Source organism: Oncorhynchus clarkii, unplaced genomic scaffold, assembly GCF_045791955.1.
Source record: "Oncorhynchus clarkii lewisi isolate Uvic-CL-2024 unplaced genomic scaffold, UVic_Ocla_1.0 unplaced_contig_456_pilon_pilon, whole genome shotgun sequence".
Classification (NCBI taxonomy): domain Eukaryota; kingdom Metazoa; phylum Chordata; class Actinopteri; order Salmoniformes; family Salmonidae; genus Oncorhynchus; species Oncorhynchus clarkii.
In genome coordinates this window covers 104,324-127,544 of record NW_027258115.1, presented here as the reverse complement: position 1 = coordinate 127,544, position 23,221 = coordinate 104,324, and the positions used below count along the sequence as shown (strand labels likewise).

The following is a 23,221-nucleotide window of genomic DNA, read 5'->3' as shown; positions in this document are numbered from 1 at the left end:
CTCCCATCTATCTCTGAAGACCATCCAGTCCTATCCTTCAGTTACCCTAAACCTCTCCCATCTATCTCTGAAGACCACCCCGTTTGATTTCTATTTGCCATATATTTTTAACTGTGCTGTTTCACAAAAGTTATTGACCTTTATATTCTCATAGTTGCTGCGGATAGTAAATTAAAAATAAACATGTTTGCTAAAAGTATTATTATGTTATTGATCAATTGACTATGACTTTTCAAATCCCCCAGTAGTGCTGTCTGCAGAGTTAGCTCCAGGTAAATGTTGTCATTCCTTGACATGTGACCAAAAACAAGCTACATAATTACAGTACTAAAACAAATTATCTAATGATTCTGTCTCTTCACAGCTAAATCTGCAGAGGTTCATTGTATATATATATAGAACATTGTATTGGTTGAAATAATTTTGTATAATAATTCAAATTGAAAAGTTCCAAGTTTTGAATCTTGCGTCATTCATAGTTTTCTTTAACCAATTTTGGTCTTTAATGCAGACAAGTTTCTTACTTTTTCCCCTTGACACCATTTTTGTGGTAATGCTGCAATTAGTTGGTTGTAATTTTGGGTAGTGCAGACATTTCCATATATTTTTGTTAGCTGCATGTGTGACAACTCCACCAGTTCCTATTTATGATATAATTTACGTATTCAATTATTATTATTTTTTTTTACCAATTAGTATATTTGAGTTTAACCAGAATTTTTTTTGTTTTTTATTTTTTTTAATTTTACCCCTTTTTCTCCCCAATTTCGTAGTATCCAATTGTTGTAGTAGCTACTATCTTGTCTCATCGCTACAACTCCCGTACGGGCTCGGGAGAGACGAAGGTCATGCGTCATGCGTCATGCGTCCTCCGATACACAACCAACCAAGCCGCTGCTTCTTTAACACAGCGCACATCCAACCCGGAAGCCAGCCGCACCAATGCGCCGGAGGAAACACCGTGCACCTGGCCACCTTGGCTAGCGTACACTACGCCCAGCCCGCCACAGGAGTCGCTGGTGCGCGATGAGACAAGGAGACCCCTACCGACCAAGCCCTCCCTAACCCGGGCGACGCTAGGCCAATTGTGCGTCGCCCCACGGACCTCCCGGTCGCGGCCGGTTCCGACAGAGCCTGGGCGCGAACCCAGGACTCTGATGGCACAGCTGGCGCTGCAGTACAGCGCCCTTAACCACTGCGCCACCCGGGAGGCATAACCAGAATTTTTAAAGTTTTATGTGTTCTGTCTTTTCTGGTGGATTAAACTGAAATTACAACCAATTTTCTATGGCTTGTATTGTAGTACAGCCCGACAGGATGCTTTCATTGTGCATCTGTAAAACTGTGTGAGGGTTTTAGGTGACAAGCCAAATTTCTTGCCTGCCGTACCAGGTGGTAATACAGCCCGACAGGATGCTTTCATTGTGCATCTGTAAAACTGTGTGAGGGTTTTAGGTGACAAGCCAAATTTCTTGCCTGCCGTACCAGGTGGTAATACAGCCCGACAGGATGCTTTCATTGTGCATCTGTAAAACTGTGTGGGGGTTTTAGGTGACAAGCCAAATTTCTTGTGCCTCCTGATGTTGAAGAGGCTCGGCCGTACCAGGCGTTAATACAGCCCGACAGGATGCTTTCATTGTGCATTGTGTAAAACTGTGTGAGGGTTTTAGGTGACAAGTGTTACGACTTCTAGGAGTAGTGGGTGCGGAGTCAGGCGCAGAGAGCAGAGGGTAAAGGAACACTGTGTTTATTCCGGAGAAAAGTAGGTCACGCCAAAACACCAGGCGCATACAATGACCGGCCCAAAAAACAGGACACAAACAGTCCGGAGAAATACAGACAATAACACATCCACAAAACGAACAGAGAAACCAGCCCGCACAAAAGCCGATGGGCCTAGTGCCCTTAAATGCACAAGCATTTCGCTACACTGGCATTAACATCTGCTAACCATGTGTATGTGTATGTGACACAACATTTGATTTGATTTGAAACAAAACTCAACTCAAAACAGGTTTAACCAATCAGACCAAACTAACAGAAACAAAAAAAGGGAATCGATGGCAGCTAGTAGATGACGACGACCGCCGAGCACCGTCCGAACAGGAAGAGGCACCATCTTCGGCGGGATTCGTGACAACAAGCCACATTTCTTCTGCCTCCTGATGTTGAAGAGGCTCTGTTGCGCCTTCTTCGCCACAGTGTGTTCTTAGGGTCCTTTAATGCTACAGAAGTGTTTTGGTACCCTTCCCAAGATTTGTGCCTCAACATAATCCTGTCTCGATGTTCTACGGACAATTCCTTCTACCTCATGGCTTGGTTTTTGCTCTGACAGTCTCATTGCAAGGGGTCTGAATACTTACTGTTATATAAATAAGGTATTTCTGCTTTTTATCTTTTAATAAATTAGCTACATTTTCTAAAAACCTGTTTTTGCTTTCTCATATTGGGGTATTGTGTAGATTGCTGATAGAGAACCAGTTCAGAATATGTCATTTTTTTAAATCCATCTTAAAATAAGGCTGTAACTTAACAAAATGTGGCAAAAGTCAAGGGGTCTGAATACTTTCCGAATGCACTGTACAAACATCACATTGAATATTCACCTCACTTATGAAAAGCTCCATGAGGGAAAAAAGGATTCCTGTAGAAAAGGCCCATGGACTTGGTGGAATACTCCTTTCATTCATTGCCATTTACTCAGCTGGGCCAGGGGCGCTTTAATTAGGTCAGGTGGAAATGTCCGACAGATCTCAACTCCATAAAAGGAGGAAATTGCCATCGCCTGATCTCGCTGCTTTCTCTTCCTTAACTCCATCTGATCCAGAAGTTCTGTGCGTCCATGAATCCACACTACTCAGTAAATATGCCACTTTATGGTTAAAGGAATTCCTGCCTCAGTCTCATCCATTCCTCTGTCACCTGACACGTGACCACCTGTTCACCTTCACTGTCAGTCATCCTACCTGTCCAGCTACCCACACAGATTCCACTAATCTTACAATTCCCAGATTATCTTTTAGATGTTCTGTCTTTAGGATGTTCTAGGTTGATGGCTGTTGGAGAGGGGAGGGGCAGTTGAGTGAGCTGGGGCCTTTTATTGCCCTTCCTCTTGGAGCCTGACAGCTTGTGACATGATGAGAGTGAGTGAGAGAGGGTCTACCTGTAAGATATTCAGGTAGGTGAATTTAACAATGACTTGCAGGCAGTGGGTTAAGAATAACTATGACCAAAAATGAATACAGATTATACCCCCACCCAAAGGGCACTTCAGAGACTGGAAGGGCAAAGGGGCATGTGCTCTACAAAGGTAGAGCCCTGTCTGTCCACCTCCTATCTGTCCTTAAACAAAGCGGGCACTGCTTCATGTGGCAACAGCAACACTCACCTCAATAGCCCATATGCCACTGGGTGAGAGAAGTTTTCATTATTTTTGGGCAGCATAATGTGAGGTGTTATTATGTGTTCTTACCGATGATGATGAGCCAATTTAGTTAGGAATATGCCGCCCTCGTCAATCTGTCACCTAATCCTGCCTGATGGGCAGGCCAGCCCTGGATTAAAGTATTGGCTGTAGAAGGAAGAGAAAACATAACATCTGATTGTTTTAAAATGACTTCTTATGACATTGCTTGCCAGAATTAACATTATAATTGAGATTTTTCTCCAGTCTGCGTTACCCACTCCAGTCAGCAGATGGCGATATGAGTATTTCAGGTGATGCTTCTTGCGTGACGTACAATCTAGTGGACGGGCGGGAGGCTTCTTTCAACAACGACAAAAAGGCTTCTTTTTCCACCAACGCGGTGGTTTGCTAGCGAACATTAAACCGAAACATTGAAGCGTTTAAGACAAATCTTGTGTATATTACTCTTTGTGTTTTAAACACAATTCTGTGTACATATCTACTCGTTCTTTGAAACGTAGATTGCTTGTTAAATTAGCTAATGTGGTACATTTATATTGCACTAGGCTAATCGCCCGGAACATGAGCTCACTAATCTCGACGGAGAAAGAAGCTCTGGTGAAAGGAGAGGAAGAAGATTTCAGGATGAAAAGGGAGGAAGAGGAGTCTATCACGTTGAAAGAAGAAGAGGATGATATTACAGTGAAAGAGGAATATGGGACAGAGGTTGTGGAAGAGGAGGAGGTGGTAGAAGCTTTCAGAATCAAAAAGGAGGAAGATGCCGTAATTTTGAAAGAAGAGGAAGAACCGTTTGGAGTAAAAGAGGAAGAGGAGGCTATCTCAATTAAAGTGGAGGAGGAAGACGTTTTGGGAGTGAAAAAGGATGAGGCTGAAGATTCGAGTAAGACCAGTGAGCACTGACTTAAAAACGGGCCCAAAATATGCATTTGTTGAACTAATGTGGGGTTTGAAAGGGGCATTCTACTGAAGTTCTACACTTGAATATGTTGTTCAGTACTCAATACATTGTTAACGGTGCTATCCGTCATTGGTACATATATTTTTGTGACTTTTCTATTAGATTTAGTGAAATATTTGTGTAGTCCACGTTTAAAGTGCACTTCATCTAACAGGCTTTTCAGAATTCAACATTGGTGCATAATTTCTACTTAAATTGTCAAACGCGAAAGGCACCCTTTTCGTGGAAAGACCCTTTTTACATTTGCAACACAAACAATATTTTAGGAAATCATGAGGAAAGTGGCCATTATAGGCACTTTTTTTATACATATTCATGCCTCTTGTAAGACTCTGTGATTGCAGTAGATGGTCATAAGTTTACAATCTTTTTGATGTTCTCGTTCACACAGGAGAGAGACATGACTATGGTGGATCCTCTGGGGAGCCTCAACAACATCCTGATGCTGACGAGGAAGAGAAGAGTCTCTCCAGATCAGAACACCAGATGGTACAGCTTTGGTCTGGTCTAGCATACAGCTTTGGTCTGGTCTAGCATACAGCTTGCTCTATTGTGCTCTGGGCTGGGTTTCTGTAAAGCACTTTATGTCAACAGTGACATCAGCATCCATAATGATATGTGTCTGTGTCCCCTCTTTATGGTTACCAGGACAACGCTAGCCATTTGGTACAGCTTTTTAAAATGTATTTATTTTTATGTCACCTTTATTTAACCAGGTAGGCCAGTTGAGAACACCTTTATTTAACCAGGTAGGCCAGTTGAGAACACCTTTATTTAACCAGGTAGGCCAGTTGAGAACAAGTTCTCATTTGCGACCTGGCCAAGATAAAGCACAGCAATGTGACACATACAACAACACAGAGTTACACATGGAATAAACAAAACATACAGTCAATAATACAGTAGAACAAAAGAAAACAAAAAGTCTATATACAGTGAGTGCAAATGAGGTAAGATAAGGAAATAAATAGGCCATGGATAATTACAATATAGCAATTAAACACTGGAATGGTAGACGTGCAGAAGATGTATGTGCAGGTAGAGATACTGGGGTGCAAAGGAGCTAGATAAATAAATACATACAGTATGGGGATGAGGTAGGTAGATAGATGGGCTGTTTACAGATAGGCTAAGTACAGGTTCAGTGATCTGTGAGCTGCTCTGACAGCTGGTGCTTAACGCTAGTGAGGGAGTCTCCAGCTTCAGAAATGTTTGCAATTCGGTCCGGTCAAGGGCAGCAGAGAACTGGAAGGAAAGACGACCAAAGGAGGAATTGGCTTTGGGGGCGACCAGTGAGATATACCTGCTGGAGCGCGTGCTACGAGTGGGTGCTGCTCTGGTGACCAGTGAGCTGAGATAAGACTGGGCTTTACCTAGCAGAGACTTGTAGATAACCTGTAGCCAGTGGATTTGGCGACGAGTATGAAGCGAGGGCCAGCCAACGAGTGTACAGGTCGCAATGGTGGGTAGTGTATGGGGCTTTGGTGACAAAACGGATGGCACTGTGATAGACTGCATCCAGTTTGTTGAGCATCGATGGGGGCATTCGATGCTAATGCAGAACGCCACAGGATGTTTTTGTGCTGGTCAAGGGCAGACAGGTCTGGTGTGAACCAAGGACTATATTCCTAGTTCAACATTTTTTGAGAGGGGCATGCTAAGATGGTGAGGAAGGCACTTTTAAAGAATAGCCAGGCATTATCTACTGACGGGATGAGGTCAATGTCATTCCAGGAATGAGGCTCAGTAGTGTGTGTGGCCTCCACGTGCCTGTATGACCTCCCTACAACGCCTGGGCATGCTCCTGGTGAGGTGGCGCATGGTCTCCTGAGGGATCTCCTCCCAGACCTGGACTAAAGCATCCGCCAACTCCTGGGCAGTCTGTGGTGCAACGTGGAGTGAGACATGATGTCCTAGATGTGCTCAATTGGATTCAGGTCTAGTCACCACCTGCAGAACCACTCCTTTATTGGGGGTGTCTTGCTAATTGCATATAATTTCCACCTGTTGTCTAGTCCATTTGCACAGCAGCATGTGAAATGTATTGTCAATCAGTGTTGCTTCCTAAGTGGACAGTTTGATTTCACAGAAGTGTGATTGACTTGGAGTTACATTGTGTTGTTTAAGTGTTCCCTTTATTTTTTTGAGCAGTGTAGTATCGAGGGCACAGCTGGGGGCAGAGGGAGGTAGGAGGACTTAGCCTGCAGAGTTCTGTATTACTTTCTATCTTTGCATTAGATTGCAACACCGCCCCCTTTGGCAGTTCTATCTTGGCGGAAAATGTTATAGTTAGCGATGGAGATTTCAGGGTTTTTGGTGGTTTTCCTAAGCCAGGATTCAGACACGGCTAAGACATCTGGGTTGGCAGAGTGTGCTAAAGCAGTGAGTAAAACAAACTTAGGGAGTCGGCTTCTAATGTTAACATGCATGAAACCAAGGCTTTTACGTTTACAGAAGTCAACAAATGAGAGCACCTGGGGGGGTGGGAGTGGAGCTAGGCACTGCAGGACCTGGATTAACCTCCACTTCACCAGAGGAACAGAGGAGAAGTAGGATATGGGTACGGCTGAAGACTATACGAACTGGCCGCCTAGCACGTTCAGAACAGAGAGTAAAAGGAGCAGGTTTCTGGGCACAATAGTATAGATTCAAGGCATAGTGTACAGACAAAGGTAAGGTAGGATGTGAGTACATTGGAGGTAAACCTAGGCATTGAGTAATGAAGAGAGAGATATAGTCTCTAGAGATGTTTAAACCAGGTGATGTGATCTCATATGTAGGAGGTGGAACAACATGGTTGGTTAAGGCATATTGAGCAGGGCTAGAGGCTCTACAGTGAAATAAGACAGTAATCACTAACCAGGACAGTAATGGACGAGGCATATTGATTTTAGAGAGAGGCATGCGTAGCCAAGTGAACATATGGGTCCAGTGAGTGGTTGGGCTGGCTGGGGACACGGCGATTCAGACAGTTAGCAGGCTAACAAGCTAACAGTTAGTAGGCCGGAGCTAAACAAGCTAGCAGCTAGTAGACCAGGGCAAGCTAGCAGTTAGCAGGCTGGGCATGCAAGCTAGCAGTTAGCAGACCTGGTTAGCAAGCAAGCAGTTAGCAAGGGCTAGCAGTTAGCAGACCGGGCAGGCAAGCTAGCAGTTAGCAGACCTGCTTAGCAAGCAAGCAGTTAGCAAGGGCTAGCAGTTAGCAGACCGGGCTGGCAAGCTAGCAGTTAGCAGACCTGCTTAGCAAGCAAGCATTTAGCAAGGGCTAGCAGTTAGCAGACCGGGCAGGCAAGCTAGCAGTTAGCAGACCAGGGCCCGGCAGTTTAGCAGTTAGCAGACCGGGTTAGCAAGCAAGCAGATAGCAGGGGCTAGAAAGTTAGCCTTGGGGGGGGTAAGTCTGTTTTTGCCTCTTCGTGCGGTGACGTCGATAGACCAGACCAAGTCTGGTCTAGCATACAGCTTGCTCTATCGGGCTGGATTTCTGTAAGTCACTTTATGACAACAGTGACATCAGCATCCATAATGATATGTGTCTGTGTCCCCTCTTTATGGTTACCAGGACAACGCTAGCCCTCCCTCCCTCCCGGAGTCCCCGTGGCATGCCTCTCCCGGTAGCACCTTACTGCTGGGTATGAAGAGGTTGTCTGTGCTGCTGGTGGACTGCAGGAAAACAACGGGGCTGAGTGGAACTGTGAGAGGAGGAGAAGAGAAGAAAGGATCAGATTTGACTCATCAAAGTAAGTAGTTTAGTTTGAACAAATACAATAGATCTGCCCAATGGTATCTGTTACCAGGACAACCAGCAGAGTTCTGTTAGTTGACAGGAAGGTGGACTGGTATCTGTTACCAGGACAACCAGCAGAGTTCTGTTAGTTGACAGGAAGGTGGACTGGTATCTGTTACCAGGACAACCAGCAGAGTTCTGTTAGTTGACAGGAAGATAGACTGGTGGATATGGATGTTATGAATATCATAACACTGAAAAAGGATTCTGCCAATGAAAAGAGAGAAACCGATAGACCATATAAAACCTTGATGAAAGTTAGATTTAGAGAGAAAGTTTCAAGATGATCTGATGTAAGGGCGGCAGGGTAGCAGTTAGCCTAGTGGTTAGAGCGTTGGACTAGTAACTGGAAGGTTGCAAGTTCAAACCCCCGAGCTGACAAGGTACAAATCTGTCGTTCTGCCCCTGAACAAGGCAGTTAACCCACTGTTCCCAGGCCGTCATTGAAAATAAGAATTTGTTCTTAACTGACTTGCCTAGTTAAATAAAGGTAAAAAAATAAAAAATAAAAAAGGTGCTTGTTTTACAAAAGCTTTTCCTTAAAACATTATGGATGTTACATTGCCTGTCCCAGTCAACCCCCCTATCTTTACAAGACTGTAGGACAGGCAAACTAAACTCTAGACACTGTTAATTAATTAACTAATACTGGAGGAAAGCTGTGATCAGGCTGCCCACTCAAGAGAAAGCTTCGAACTGTAACCAGTGCCTGCAACCTGTGTTATCAATCAACCTACCAGGGTAGTGACAAACAGTAGAGGAATGAAATCATCAACATGGTTTGATCATATCTTTACTAATGCTGCAGAAATGGGTTTTAAAGCAGTATCCAGATCCATCAGATGTAGTGATCACAATATAGTAGCCATGTCTAGGAAAACCACCGTTCCAAAGGCTGGGACTAATATTGTGTATAAGAGGTCATACATTTTTTGTAGTGATTCCTATGTTATTGATGTAAATAATATTTGTTGGTCCGTGGTGTGTAATGATGAGCAACCAGACACTGCCCTTGACACATTTGAAACTGCTTATCCCAGTTACTAATAAGCATGTACCTATTAAGAAAATGACTGTAAAAACTGTTAAATCCACGTGGATTGATGAGGAATTAAAAAAATGGTATGATGAAGAGGGAGGCAAAAGAGATGGCATATAGGTCTGGCTGTATAACTGATTGGCAAACCTATTGCAAATTGAGAAATCATGTGACTAAACTGAATAAAAAGAAAGTACACAATGAAACAAAGATAAATGACATGAAGAATGATAGTAAAAATCTTTGGAGCATCTTCAATGATATTTTGGGCAAAAAAATCCACAATGACAAGTCACTGGTGTCTGACAACGTGGATGGAAAATTGAGGATAATAGCGGCCGATATTGCCAGTTCTATTCGCATCATCTTCTTCCTATTTGCCTTATCTTTAATTTAAGCCTACTAGAAAGTGTGTGCCCTCAGGCCTGGAGGGAAGCTAAAGTCATTCCACTACCCAAGAATAGTAAAGCTCCCTTTACTGGCTTAAATAGCCGACCAATCAGCCTGTTACCAACCCTAACATGCCGACCAATCAGCCTGTTACCAACCCTAACATGCCGACCAATCAGCCTGTTACCAACCCTAACATGCCGACCAATCAGCCTGTTACCAACCCTAACATGCCGACCAATCAGCCTGTTACCAACCCTAACATGCCGACCAATCAGCCTGTTACCAACCCTAACATGCCGACCACTCAGCCTGTTACCAACCCTAACATGCCGACCAATCAGCCTGTTACCAACCCTAACATGCCGACCAATCAGCCTGTTACCAACCCTAACATGCCGACCAATCAGCCTGTTACCAACCCTAACATGCCGACCAATCAGCCTGTTACCAACCCTAACATGCTGACCAATCAGCCTGTTACCAACCCTAACATGCTGACCAATCAGCCTGTTACCAACCCTAACATGCTGACCAATCAGCCTGTTACCAACCCTAACATGCCGACCAATCAGCCTGTTACCAACCCTAACATGCTGACCAATCAGCCTGTTACCAACCCTAACATGCTGACCAATCAGCCTGTTACCAACCCTTACAATTTAAAAAAAACAATAGTTTGTCCAGATACAATGCTATTTTACAGTAAACAAATTGATACTTTCAGCTTATAGGGAAGGACATTCAATAAGCACAGCACTTACAAAGGACTGATTGGCTGAGAGAAATTGATGATAAAAATATTGTTGGGGCTGTTTTGTTAGACTCAGTGCTGCTTTTGACATTATTGATCGTAGTCTGCTGTTGACAAAAACGTACGGCTTTACACCCCCTGCTATATTGTGGATAAATAGTTTTTTTTTTTAAATGTAACCTTTATTTAAGTAGGCTAGTCAGTTAAGAACAAATTATTTTTTTCAATGACGGCCTAGGACTGCCTTGTTCAGGGGCAGAACGACAGAGTTTTACCTTGTGAACTCGGGGATTCAATCCAGCAATCTTTCGGTTACTGGCCTACCGCTCTAACCACTAGGCTACCTGCCGCCCCAGAGCTACCTGTCTAACGGAACACAAAGAGTGTTCTTTAATGGAAGCCTGTACAACAAAATCAAGGTAGAATCAGGAATTCCCCAGGGCAGCTGTTTGGCACTCACTTTTTTCAATCTTTACCAACAACATGCCAATGACATTTAAGTAAAGCCAGTGTGTCTATGTATGCGGATGACTCAACACTGTACACGTCAGCGACTGAAATGACTGCAACGTTTAACATAGAGCTGCAGTTAGTTTCAGAATGGGTGGCAAGGAATAAGTTAGTCCTAAATATTTCAGATTACCTTAAGTTACATGGCCTACTATGCTAATTCTGTAGCGGTATTGTTAGAGGGGGGAAAAATAAATATTTTGTTGGTGCGCCAGGCAGCTATTAACCCTAGTTATTAAAGTTAGTTATTACCTATTATAACATTATTATTATTATTATTATTAAATATTATTAAAACTGAAAGGATGAGAGTAGAATAGAGTAGCGCTTCCAGACACATTCTAAACATGGAGTCTTAAAGGAGGACTGTAGCATCTAATGATGAAACATTATGGGGTCTTAAAGGAGGACTGTAACACCTAATGATGAAACATTATGGAGTCTTAAAGGAGGACTGTAGCATCTAATGATGAAACATTATGGGGTCTTAAAGGAGGACTAGCATCTAATGATGAAACATTATGGGGTCTTAAAGGAGGACTGTAACACCTAATGATGAAACATTATGGAGTCTTAAAGGAGGACTGTAGCATCTGATGATGAAACATTATGGAGTCTTAAAGGAGGACTGTAGCATCTAATGATGAAACATTATGGAGTCTTAAAGGAGGACTGTAGCATCTAATGATGAAACATTATGGAGTCTTAATTACTATGGAGTCTGATGCTTTAAAGGAGAAGTTTACCCAACATCCAGGAACTCCTAAGTGATTCCATACATTGAAACTAGTCCAGTGGATTTTTTCCCTTTCCCCCTCTCTCTCCCTGTAGTGCTGTACTGAAACAGCTGCTCTCCCTCTCTCTCCCTGTAGTGCCCCTGTAGTGCTGTACTGAAACAGCTGCTCTCCCTCTCTCTCCCTGTAGTGCTGTACTGAAACAGCTGCTCTCCCTCTCTCTCCCTGTAGTGCTGTACTGAAACAGCTGCTCTCCCTAACTCTCCCTGTAGTGCTGTACTGAAACAGCTGCTCTCCCTCTCTCTCCCTGTAGTGCTGTACTGAAACAGCTGCTCTCCCTCTCTCTCCCTGTAGTGTTGTACTGAAACTGCTGCTCTCCCCCTCTCTCTCCCTGTAGTGCTGTACTGAAACAGCTGCTCTCCCTCTCTCTCCCTGTAGTGCTGTACTGAAACAGCTGCTCTCCCTCTCTCTCCCTGTAGTGCTGTACTGAAACAGCTGCTCTCCCTCTCTCTCCCTGTAGTGCTGTACTGAAACAGCTGCTCTCTCCCTCTCTCTCCCTGTGGTGCTGTACTAAAACAGCTGCTCTCCCTCTCTCTCCCTGTAGCGCTGTACTGAAACAGCTGCTCTCCCCCTCTCTCTCCCTGTAGTGTTGTACTGAAACAGCTGCTCTCCCTCTCTCTCCCTGTAGTGCTGTACTGAAACAGCTGCTCTCCCCCTCTCTCTCCCTGTAGTGCTGTACTGAAACAGCTGCAAAACGTGACTCGTGACGTTGCTGGATGCGGGCCTCACTCTGCTGCTTTGCCAGTTAATTTGTTATTTTATTACAGCTGTGGCCTTTGTCTTTCACCTGGAGTTGTTTGTTTATGTCTGAGAATAAAAAACACTTTTCAACAGAAAACATATACAAAATAAACTCAGCAAAAAAAATGTACGGATCTTTTTCAGAACCCTGTCTTTCAAAGATTATTCGTAAAAAAAAATCAAAATAACATCGCAGATCTTCATTGCAAAGGGTTTAAAAACGGTTTCCCATGCATGAACACGCACCTGTGGAACGGTCGAACCTCTTGGATCTACCCATCCCGAACCCGGGAGAATTGTCATCAACTGACACTAAGTAGCATAACGCAACGGACAAAAAACCTATAAATAAAATAAATCTTACTAGAAAATATTCATATTCATGAAATCACAAGTGAAATATATTGAAACACAGTTTAGCCTTTTGTTAATCACCCTGTCATCTCAGATTTTGAAAATATGCTTTACAGCCAAAGCAAGACAAGCATTTGTGTAAGTTTATCGATAGCCTAGCATAGTATTATGTCCAGCTAGCAGCAGGAAGCTTGGTCACAAAAATCAGAAAAGCAATCAAATTAAATCGTTTACCTTTGATGAGCTTCGGATGTTTTCACTCACGAGACTCCCAGTTAGACAGCAAATGTTCCTTTTTTCCAGAAAAATTATTTTTGTAGCCAAAAATAGCTCCGTTAGTTCTTCACGTTTGGCTGAGAAAACGACCGGAAATTGCGGTCACGACAACGCCGAAAAATATTCCAAATTAGCTCCATAATATGGACAGAAACATGGCAAACGTTGTTTATAATCAATCCTCAAGGTGTTTTTCAAATATCTATTCGATAATATATCAACCGGGACAGGTGGCTTCTTAGTAGGAAAGAGAGAAACAATGGCCGCATTTGTCTTTTACGCACAAAACACTCTGAGAGCCTCCAGCTGACCACTGACGCAATGTTGACTTTCAGGCTCATTTTTCAAAATAAAAGCCCGAAACTATGTATTGTGACACTAGACACATTAGGGAAGCCATAGAAAAAGAAATCTGGTTGATATCTCATTCACTGCTCAATAGGGACGCATAGGAACGCAGAGCTTTCTAAATAAGAGTCCCTTCCTGATTGGATTTCTCTCAGGCTTTCGCCTGCAATATCAGTTCTGTTATACTCACAGACAATATTTTTTTACAGTTTTGTAAACTTTAGAGTGTTTTCTATCCTAAGCTGTCAATTATATGCATATTTTAGCATCTTGTCCTGACAAAATAGCCTGTTTACTTTGGGAACGTTATTTTTCAAAAAAGGAAAATAGTGCCCTCTAGATTCAACAGGTTTTAAGACCCACAGCTTACAGACGGCAATTAAGGCCTTTCTACTGATTCTGGAAAAACACCAAAAGAAAGACGTCCCAGGGTCCCTGCTCATCTGCGTGAAAGTGCCTTAGGCATGCTGCAAGGAGGCATGAGGACTGCAGATGTGGCCAGGGCAATAAATTGCAATGTCCGTACTGTGAGATGCCTAAGACAGCGCTACAGAGAGACAGGACGGACAGCTTATCGTCCTCGCAGTGGCAGACCACGTGTAACAACACCTCTACAGGATCGGTACATCCGAACATCACACCTGCGGGACAGGAACAGGATGGTAACAACAACTGCCCGAGTTACACCAGGAACGCACAATCCCTCCATCAGTGCTCAGACTGTCCGCAATAGGCTGAGAGAGGCTGGATTGAGGGCTTGTAGGGCTGTTTAAAGGTAGGTCCTCAACAAACATCACTGACAACAACGTCGCCTCTGGGCACAAACCCACCATCACTGGACCAGACAGGACTGGCAAAAAGTGCTCTTCACTGACAAGTCGCGGTTTTGTCTCCAGGGGTGATGGTCGGATTTGCGTTTATCGTCGAAGGAATGAGCATTACACAGAGGCCTGTACTCTGGAGCGGGATCGATTTGGAGGTGGAGGGTCTGTCATGGTCTGTGGCGGTGTGTCACAGCATCATCAGACTGCGCTTGTTGTCATTGCAGGCAATCTCAACGCTGTGTGTTACAGGGAAGACATCCTCCTCCCTCATGTGGTACCCTTCCTGCAGGCTCATCCTGACATGACCCTCCAGCATGACGATGCCACCAGCCATACTGCTCGTTCTGTGTGTGATTTCCTGCAAGACCGGAATGTCAGTGTTCTGCCATGGCCAGCGAAGAGCACGGATCTCAATCCCATTGAGCACGTCTGGGACCTTTTGGATCGGAGGGTGAGGGCTAGGGCCATTTCCCCCCCAGAAATGTCCGGGAACTTGCAGAGTGGGGTAACATCTCACAGCAAGTAATGTCATATCCGGTGCAGTCCATGAGGAGATGCACTGCAGTACTTAATGCAGCTGGTGGCCACTGTTACTTTTGATTTTGATCCTCCACCCCCCCCCCCAGTTGTTCAGGGACACATTAGTCCATTTCAGTTAGTCACATGTCTGTGGAACTTTGTTGAATCTTGTTATGTTCCAACAAACATTTACACATGTTAAGTTTGCTGAAAATAAACGCAGTTGACAGTGAGAGGACGTTTCTTTTTTTGTTGAGTTTAGATTGACGAGGGGGGAAACTATTTCATCAATTTTAGAATAATGCTGATATGTAACAACATTTGGAAAAGGTGAAGGGGTCTGAATACTTAACAAATGCACTGTCTGTGTGTGTGTGTGTGTGTGTGTGTGTGTGTGTGTGTGTGTGTATACTGAACCAAAATATATACAACAATTTCAACGATTTACAGTTCATATAAGTCAGTCATTGTAAGTAAATAAATAAATTAGGCCCTAATCTATGGACTTTACATGACTGGGCAGGGGCGCAGCCATTGGTGGGCCCTCGAGGGCATACGCCCACCCATTGCGTGGCCAGGCCCAGACAATCAGAATTAGTTTTTCCCCACAAAAGGGCTTCATTACATAGAGGAATACAACTCTGGTGGCTGGTCTCAGACGATGTGGAGGTCCTGGGCTGGCATCGTTATATGTCATTATGACATCATGGATGAATTCTAGAATATACCATATATCCTAGGATGGTCTGTGGTTGTGAGGCAGTTGGATGTACTGCCAAATTCTCTAAAATGACGTTGGAGGAGGCTTCTGGAAGAGAATTTAACATTCAAATATCTGGTAACAGCTCCAGTGGATATTCCTGCAGTCAGCATTGCCAATTGCTCGCTCCCTCAAAACTCGAGACAATCTGCGGCATTGTGTTGTGTGACAAAACTGCACATTTTAGAGTGGCCTTTTATTATCCACAGCACAAGGTGGACCTGTGTAATAACCAAGCTGTTCAATCAGCTTCTTGATATGCCACACCTGTCAGGTGGATGGATTATCTTGGCAAATAATAAATGTTGACTAACAGTGATGCTCATGAAACATCCAACACTTTACATGTTGCGTTTATATTTTTTGTTTTTTGTTGTTACTATCAGTTTTAGGAACATTTACCCAAAATATGACATCAGCGATAATCAAAATGTTGAAAATCTGTGAATGTCTAAATAAGAAATTGGTCGAGCAATGTGTCGAACCCTTTCAACAACGGGGAGATGTTACTGATGTGCTTTGTATCTTCGACGTAAAAACAAGTTTTGGACTTCCACACAAAATTACTTCTTTAGTTATTTGATGTTTAAGGAAGTGTGTAGGTCACATTCTGTATCATACAGCTATGAATGTTATATATTTAGAACCACCTGTTCAATTGGAATCCAGTCTGTGTCTTGAAAGGATGTGTGTTCACTCCTGGGCAAAAGTTGAGACACAAATATACATTTTCACGAAAAGTCTGCTGCCTCAAGTTTGTATGATGGCAATTTGCATATACTCCAGAATGTTATGAAGAGTGTTCAGATGAATTGTAATTAATTGCCAAGTCCCTCTTTGCCATGCAAATTAACTGAACCCCCCCCCCCCCCCCCCAACTGGAAACTTCAAAAGGAGGGTGGGGCTTTGGAATCATTGTTCTTCCTCTGTCACCCATGGTTACCTGCAAGGAAACACGTGCCATCATCGTTTCTTTGCACAAAAAGGGCTTCACAGGCAAGGATATTGCTGCCAGTACGATTGCACCTAAATCAACCATTTATCGGCTCATCAAGGACTTCAAGGAGAGCGGTTAAATTGTTGTGAAGAAGGCTTCAGGGTGCCCAAGAAAGTCCAGCAAGCGCCGGGACCGTCTCCTAAAGTTGATTCAGCTGCGGGATCGGGGCACCACCAGTACAGAGCTCGCTCAGGAATGGCAGCAGGCAGGTGTGAGTGCATCTACCTACACGCACAGTGAGGCGAAGACTTTTGGAGGATGGCCTGGTGTCAAGAAGGGCAGCAAATAAGCCACCTCTCTCCAGGAAAAAATATCAGGGAGACTGATATTCTGCAAAAGGTACAGAGATTGGACTGCTGAGGACTGGGGCAACGTCATTTTCTCTGATGATCCCCTTTCTGATTGTTTGGGGCGTCCTGATAAAAGCTTGTCCGGAGAAGACAAGGTGAGCGCTACCATCAGTCCTGTGTAATGCCAACAGTAAAGCATCCTGAGACCATTCATGTGTGAGGTTGCTTCTCAGCCAATGGAGTGGGCTCACTCACAATGTTGCCTAAGAACACAGCCATGAATAAAGAATGGTACCAACACATCCTCCGAGAGCAACTTCTCCCAACCATCCAGGAACAGTTCGGTGACGAACAATGCCTTTTACAGCATGATGGAGCACCTTGCCATAAGGCAAAAGTGATAACTAAGTGGCTCAGGGAACAAAACATCAATATTTTGGGTCCATGGCCAGGAATCTCCCCAGACCTTAATCCCATTGAGAACTTGTGGTCAATCCTCAAGAGGTGGGTGGACAAACAAAAACCCACAAATTCTGACAAACTCCAAGCATTGATTATGCAAGAATGGGCTGCCATCAGTCAGGATGTGGCCAAGAAGTTAATTGACAGCATGCCAGGGTGGATTGCAGAGGTCTTGAAAAAGAAGGGTCAACATGGCAAATATTGACTCCTTGCATCAACTTCATGTCATTGTCAATAAAAGCCTGTGACACTTATGAAATGCTTGTAATTATACTTCAGCATTACATAGTAACATCTAACAAAAATATCTAAAGACACAGAAGCAGCAAACGTATTATAAATTTAATATTTGTGTCATTCTCAAAACTTTTGGCCACGACTGTAGGTCGCATTCTGTATCATACAGCTATGAAAGTTATATATTTAGAACCACCTGCTCGATTGGAATCCAGCGACGTCTGTGTCTTGAGTGTTCTAGAACTGTTTCGTTTTTTGTGTTCTGACTTATAAAACAGGATGAATAAATAAGTCTTGTAAACATCAGTAATTACCAGGAAACTCTACAATATATTTTTTAAATCACACCAAGATTGTTAAAACTGGCCTCAGGTTATGGAGGGATCTGATTAGGATTTACCCTCGTAGCAAGGTTGTTTTATCATGTGGAGGTTTCATTCAGGTCTCTATTTTAAAAAACACTCTCTTTGGCAGGAGAAAGACCAGACTCAGAGGAACCAGAGCCAGGGACGTCCAAACCAACAAGACGACACTTGTGTTCCCACTGTGGAAAGGGTTGTAACCTCTTGTGGGAGCTGAAACAACATGAGAGAATACACACAGGGGAGAAGCCTTTCCACTGCTCCCAGTGTGGAAAAAGTTTTGGCCATAAAGGAACCCTTAACAAACACGAGAGAATACACACAGGGGAGAAGCCTCACCACTGCTTCCAGTGTGGAAAGTGTTTTAACCTGTTAGGGTCTCTGAAACGACATGAGAGATTACACACAGGGCAGAAGCCTTACCACTGTTCCCAATGTGGAAAGGGTTGTAACCTCCTATGGGAGCTGAAACAACATGAGAGAACACACACAGGGGAGAAGCCTTACCACTGCTCGCAGTGTGGAAAGAGTTTTAACCAGAAAGGACACATGAAAGCCCATGAGAGAATACACACAGGGGAGAAACCTTACCACTGCTCCCAGTGTGGAAAGAGTTTTAGCCGGTTAAGGAACCTGAAAGTTCATGAGATAATACACACAGGGGAGAAGCCTTACCAGTGCTCCCAGTGTGGCAAGTGTTTTAACCAGTTAGGAGCCATGAAACAACACGAGAGAATACACACAGGGGAGAAGCCTTACCACTGCTCCCAGTGTGGAAAGCGTTTCAACTGGTCAGGGGATTTGAAAAAACATGAGAGATTACACACAGGGGAGAAGCTTTACCACTGTTCCCAATGTGGAAAGGGTTGTAACTTATTATGGGATCTGAAACAACATGAGAGAACACACACAGGGGAGAAGCCTTACCACTGCTCACAGTGTGGAAAGAGTTTTAAACTGAAAGGACACCTGAAAGCTCACCAGAAAATTCACACAGGGGAGAAGCCTTACCACTGCTCCCTGTGTGGAAAGTGTTTCAGCCGGTCAGGTGATCTGAAGAAACATGAGAGAATACACACAGGGGAGAAGCCTAACCACTCCTCACAGGGTGCAAAGCTTTTGCCCATTGAGAAAGCATGAAAGAACACATGAGACTGCACACAGAGGAGAAGGCTTACAAAAGCTCAGACTGTGGGAAAACATATTACTCATAACATATTACACTTAAATGTCATTAGAGAATCCACACAGGAGAGAGAAATTACTTCTCTTAGCGTGTATATTGATATTTCACATCACATTGACTTAACATTCATCAGAGAACATACACAGTGCTCCCATTGTCTTATATTGTTGACTGATAATGTGTTGACCTGCTTTTACCATGTGAAATGGCTTCTTCCAATTATTGATAAACATGTACCTATAAAGAAACTTACTGTTACAACTGTTAAGGCTCCATGGATTGATGAGGAATTTAAAAACTGTATGGTTGAAAGAGTTGGGGCAAAAGGAGTGGCTAATAAGTCAGGCTACACACCTGGCTGGCTGACTTACTGCAAATTGAGAAATGATGTGACCAAACTCAACACAAAAATAATAAACTTTATTATGAAGCCAAGATCGATGATATAATTTTTTTTGAAGTACTTTAAATGAAATTATGGGCAGAAAGACAAATTCAACTTTCAACAGCAGCAACAGTTAGTCAGACACCTCGGTAGCTTGCTAGACAAAATAGACGAACCAGTAAAGATCTTTAGACGATTTAGTGTATATTAGCCACTGTGTTTTAAACACACTTCTGTCGCCTAGTTAGTTATCCACTTTAATGTCATATTTGCGGTGTTGTTGTTATTAGTTAGCTAGCGGGCTGGTTAAGTTAGCATTAGCCTAGCTAGCTAACATCTCCGACCATGTGTTCACTAAGCTACTCTCCTCCTGCTAAAGAAGAGGAGGTCTGCTGGACGGAGAAAGAAGCTCTCGTCAGAGAGGAGGAGGAGGAGGAAGAAGAAGGTGTTACAGTAAAAAGAGAAGTAGAGGGTGAAGCTGTTACAGTGAAAGAAGAGAAAGACGTTTCAGTGAAAGAAGAAGAAGACGCGTTCAGAGTGAAAGATGTTACAGTAAAAGAAGAGGAGGAGGGGGAGATGACTGTTACATCGAAAAAGGAGGAGGAAACTGGATATCTGGGCCCCGTTTCCCAAAGTCATCTTAAGGCGTCTAGGCATGGTTCTACAGATGAAGTTAGCCGTGAAATGCTTTTGGGAAACCGGGGGCCTGATAAACACTAGTAAGTACTGTCTTAAAAACAGAGGCTTAAACTCTGCAGTTGAACTGATGTGTGGTTTTAAAAAGGGAAATCTACAGTTGCTTTAAAATTATTTATTTCTAGCCATTGATTCTTGAAGATTATAAACTGTGTGGTTCCCGCCCTGAATGCAGATTGGCTGACAGCCATGGTATATCAGACCGTATACCAGGAGTATGACAACTTTTTACTGTTCTAATTATGTTGGTAACCAGTTTATATAGATAAGGCACGTCAAGGGTTTGTGGTGTAAACCAACACTGTGTAGCCTCAAAACGTGGTTAAAACTAGAATGTTGATATCGTGGATGGGAATTTTAGAGTAGTTACATTTCTCCAGCCCCACCCATCATCATCTTATTACCTAAACAGTGGTGGAATGTGTAATTACATCATCACATCATTGTTACATCATAAACGTTTATGAAGTGGCGGAATGACGCTTTATTGTTTCAACTGCAGGTTGGTTGGTTGATTTGATTGTGGCTTCTTTCTTTGGGGGGGGGGGAGGGGGGGGGCAGAGTGACGTCTTTGTTATTGAACTTCTACAGGAAAAACTGTCCCAAAGTCTGGACAGTTGCTGCTCTGATTTGTCATCCCGAGGGTCCCAGAGATAAAAAATGTAGTGTACTTTTGTTTGATAAAATTGGTTTTTATATCCAGTGTTTTGCATTAATTCCAGACTCTTTCAACTTGCAACAAAACAATTTATGAAATCTAAATCGGCAAAATGTTGTTTAACCCGGGTCAAGTTTGGTTCCTGTGCAAATCCCCCAGACACTCTAGAAGACAACCAAACTTGTTTCATCATTCTACATTACATATTGGCTACGCAACATGTCAATTATACCACAAAGGTCAACCACCATTACTCACAAATTATACCACAAAGGTCAACCACCATTACTCACCAATTATACCATGAAGGTCAACCACCATTACTCACCAATTATACCACGAAGGTCAACCACCATTACTCACCAATTATCCCACGAAGGTCAACCACCATTACTCACCAATTATCCCACGAAGGTCAACCACCATTACTCACCAATTATACCACGAAGGTCAACCACCATTACTCACCAATTATACCACGAAGGTCAACCACCATGACTCACCAATTATACCACGAAGGTCAACCACCATGACTCACCAATTATACCACGAAGGTCAACCACCATTACTCACCAATTATACCACGAAGGTCAACCACCATTACTCACCAATTATCCCATGAAGGTCAACCACCATTACTCACCAATTATCCCACGAAGGTCAACCACCATTACTCACCAATTATACCATGAAGGTCAACCACCATTACTAACCAATTATCCCACGAAGGTCAACCACCATTACTCACCAATTATCCCACAAAGGTCAACCACCATTACTCACCAATTATACCACGAAGGTCAACCACCATTACTCACCAATTATACCACGAAGGTCAACCACCATGACTCACCAATTATACCACGAAGGTCAACCACCATTACTCACCAATGAGACGAGCGGTGTTCACTTGATTGACAGTGTGGTTATTAGTTCTGAATATATATATATATATTTTTGTGGTTGTCATAGGCAACTGTTGTTTTTGTTTTGATTATTACTTGAAACAGTCGCTAAGGTAATATCTTGTATATTTGGTTGTGATATTTGCAAAATACTTTATTCTTGATGCTGATTAACACCAGTAAGTACTTTCTGAAAACATAAACTCAGTTGTTGAACTGATGTGTGGTTGTTAAAGGGGAAATCTGCAGTTGTTGAACTGATGTGTGGTTGTTAAAGGGGAAATCTGCAGTTATTTTTAAAATAATTTTTATTAGCTTGAATGCTAACACTCATTGATAGGCTGGTTGCAAAGCCAAAGAGCATTTTTACTGGTTGAAGTATTTAAAAAACAAGTATAAATCAAATTTTATTTGTCACATACACATGGTTAGCAGATGTTAATACGAGTGTGGCGAAAGAGTCGCTAGAAACATGGATATCCCTACAGGTCAAACCCTCCCTAACCCCGACGACGCCAATTGTGCGTCGTCCCATGGACCTCCCGGTCACGGCCAGCTGCGACAGAGCCTGGGCACGAACCCAGAGACCACTGCGCCACCCGGGAGGCCTAAACTATGGCTAGTTTTGATCACTTGACTGTCTTAAGACAATAGTCAATTAAGTTTGTAAAAGCATTTAAACATTCATTACTGATGTAAATTGTTGCACAACATCCTGGGCATCACCTTTTAGCTGAAAGATACAGTGGATTTCTGCTGTTGTGGGCCTTTAATCATCTGTCTGACTTTGTTGTTCACACAGGAGAAGGATGTGACTATTGTGGATCCTCTGGGGAGCCTCAACAACCTTGTGAAGCTGAAGAGGCAGAAAAGAGTCTCTTCACATCAGAACACCTCAAGAAACACCAGCGAAAACCCACAGGGAAGAAACCTTACCGCTGCTCTGACTGTGGGAAGAGTTATTTAAGATTAGATTCACTAAAAATACACCAGAGAACACAAACAGGAGAGAAGCCTTATAGCTGTTATCAGTGTGGGAAACGTTTTCCTTCCTCTAGCCACCTGACCATACACCAGAGAACACACACAGGAGAGAAGCCTTATAGCTGTGATCATTGTGGGAAAAGTTTTGTTACATCTAGCTGTCTGACCATACACCAGAGAACACACACAGGAGAGAGACCTTACCACTGCTCTGACTGTGGAAAGAGTTTTGTTATCTCAGGAAATTTAACATCACACCAGAGAACACACACAGGAGAGAAGCCTTATAGCTGTAATCAATGTGGGAAGAATTTTTCTCACTCAGGCAACCTGATAGCACACCTGAGAATACACACTGGAGAGAAACCTCATTGCTGCTCTGACTGTGGGAAGAGATTCATCTTTTTAGCAGATCTTAAAATACATCAGAGATTCCATACAGGAGAAAAACCTTACCACTGCTCTGACTGTGGAAAGAGTTTTGTTTCATCAAAACATTTAAAATCACACCAGAGAATACACACAGGAGAGAAGCCTTATAGCTGTGATCAATGTGGGAAGAGTTTTGGAACATCTAGCAGCCT

General features: G+C 43.2%; 1 protein-coding gene across 1 annotated transcript; it reads left to right on the top strand.

Moving 5' to 3' along the window:
- Window positions 1-3,798: 3,798 nt before the first annotated feature.
- On the top strand, window positions 3,799-22,620 carry LOC139395715 (zinc finger protein 436-like). The gene is made up of 6 exons (XM_071143057.1): window positions 3,799-4,316; window positions 4,777-4,874; window positions 7,942-8,119; window positions 17,936-18,931; window positions 19,774-20,018; window positions 22,456-22,620. The coding sequence occupies exons 1-6, from the start codon at window positions 3,989-3,991 to the stop codon at window positions 22,618-22,620; spliced, it is 2,010 nt and encodes a 669-aa protein (XP_070999158.1). The 5' UTR covers window positions 3,799-3,988.
- The last annotated feature ends 601 nt before the right edge of the window (window positions 22,621-23,221 follow it).

What these genes read in the sequence shown, in the direction of transcription:
- LOC139395715 (XM_071143057.1), top strand. Translation starts at nt 3,989, where the DNA reads ATGAGCTCACTAATCTCGACGGAGAAAGAAGCTCTGGTGAAAGGAGAG. An exon ending in ATCAGATTTGACTCATCAAA is followed by an intron (nt 8,120 to 17,935) that starts GTAAGTAGTTTA and finishes TCTCTTTGGCAG; the next exon opens with GAGAAAGACCAGACTCAGAG. An exon ending in GCCTAACCACTCCTCACAGG is followed by an intron (nt 18,932 to 19,773) that starts GTGCAAAGCTTT and finishes CTCCTGCTAAAG; the next exon opens with AAGAGGAGGTCTGCTGGACG.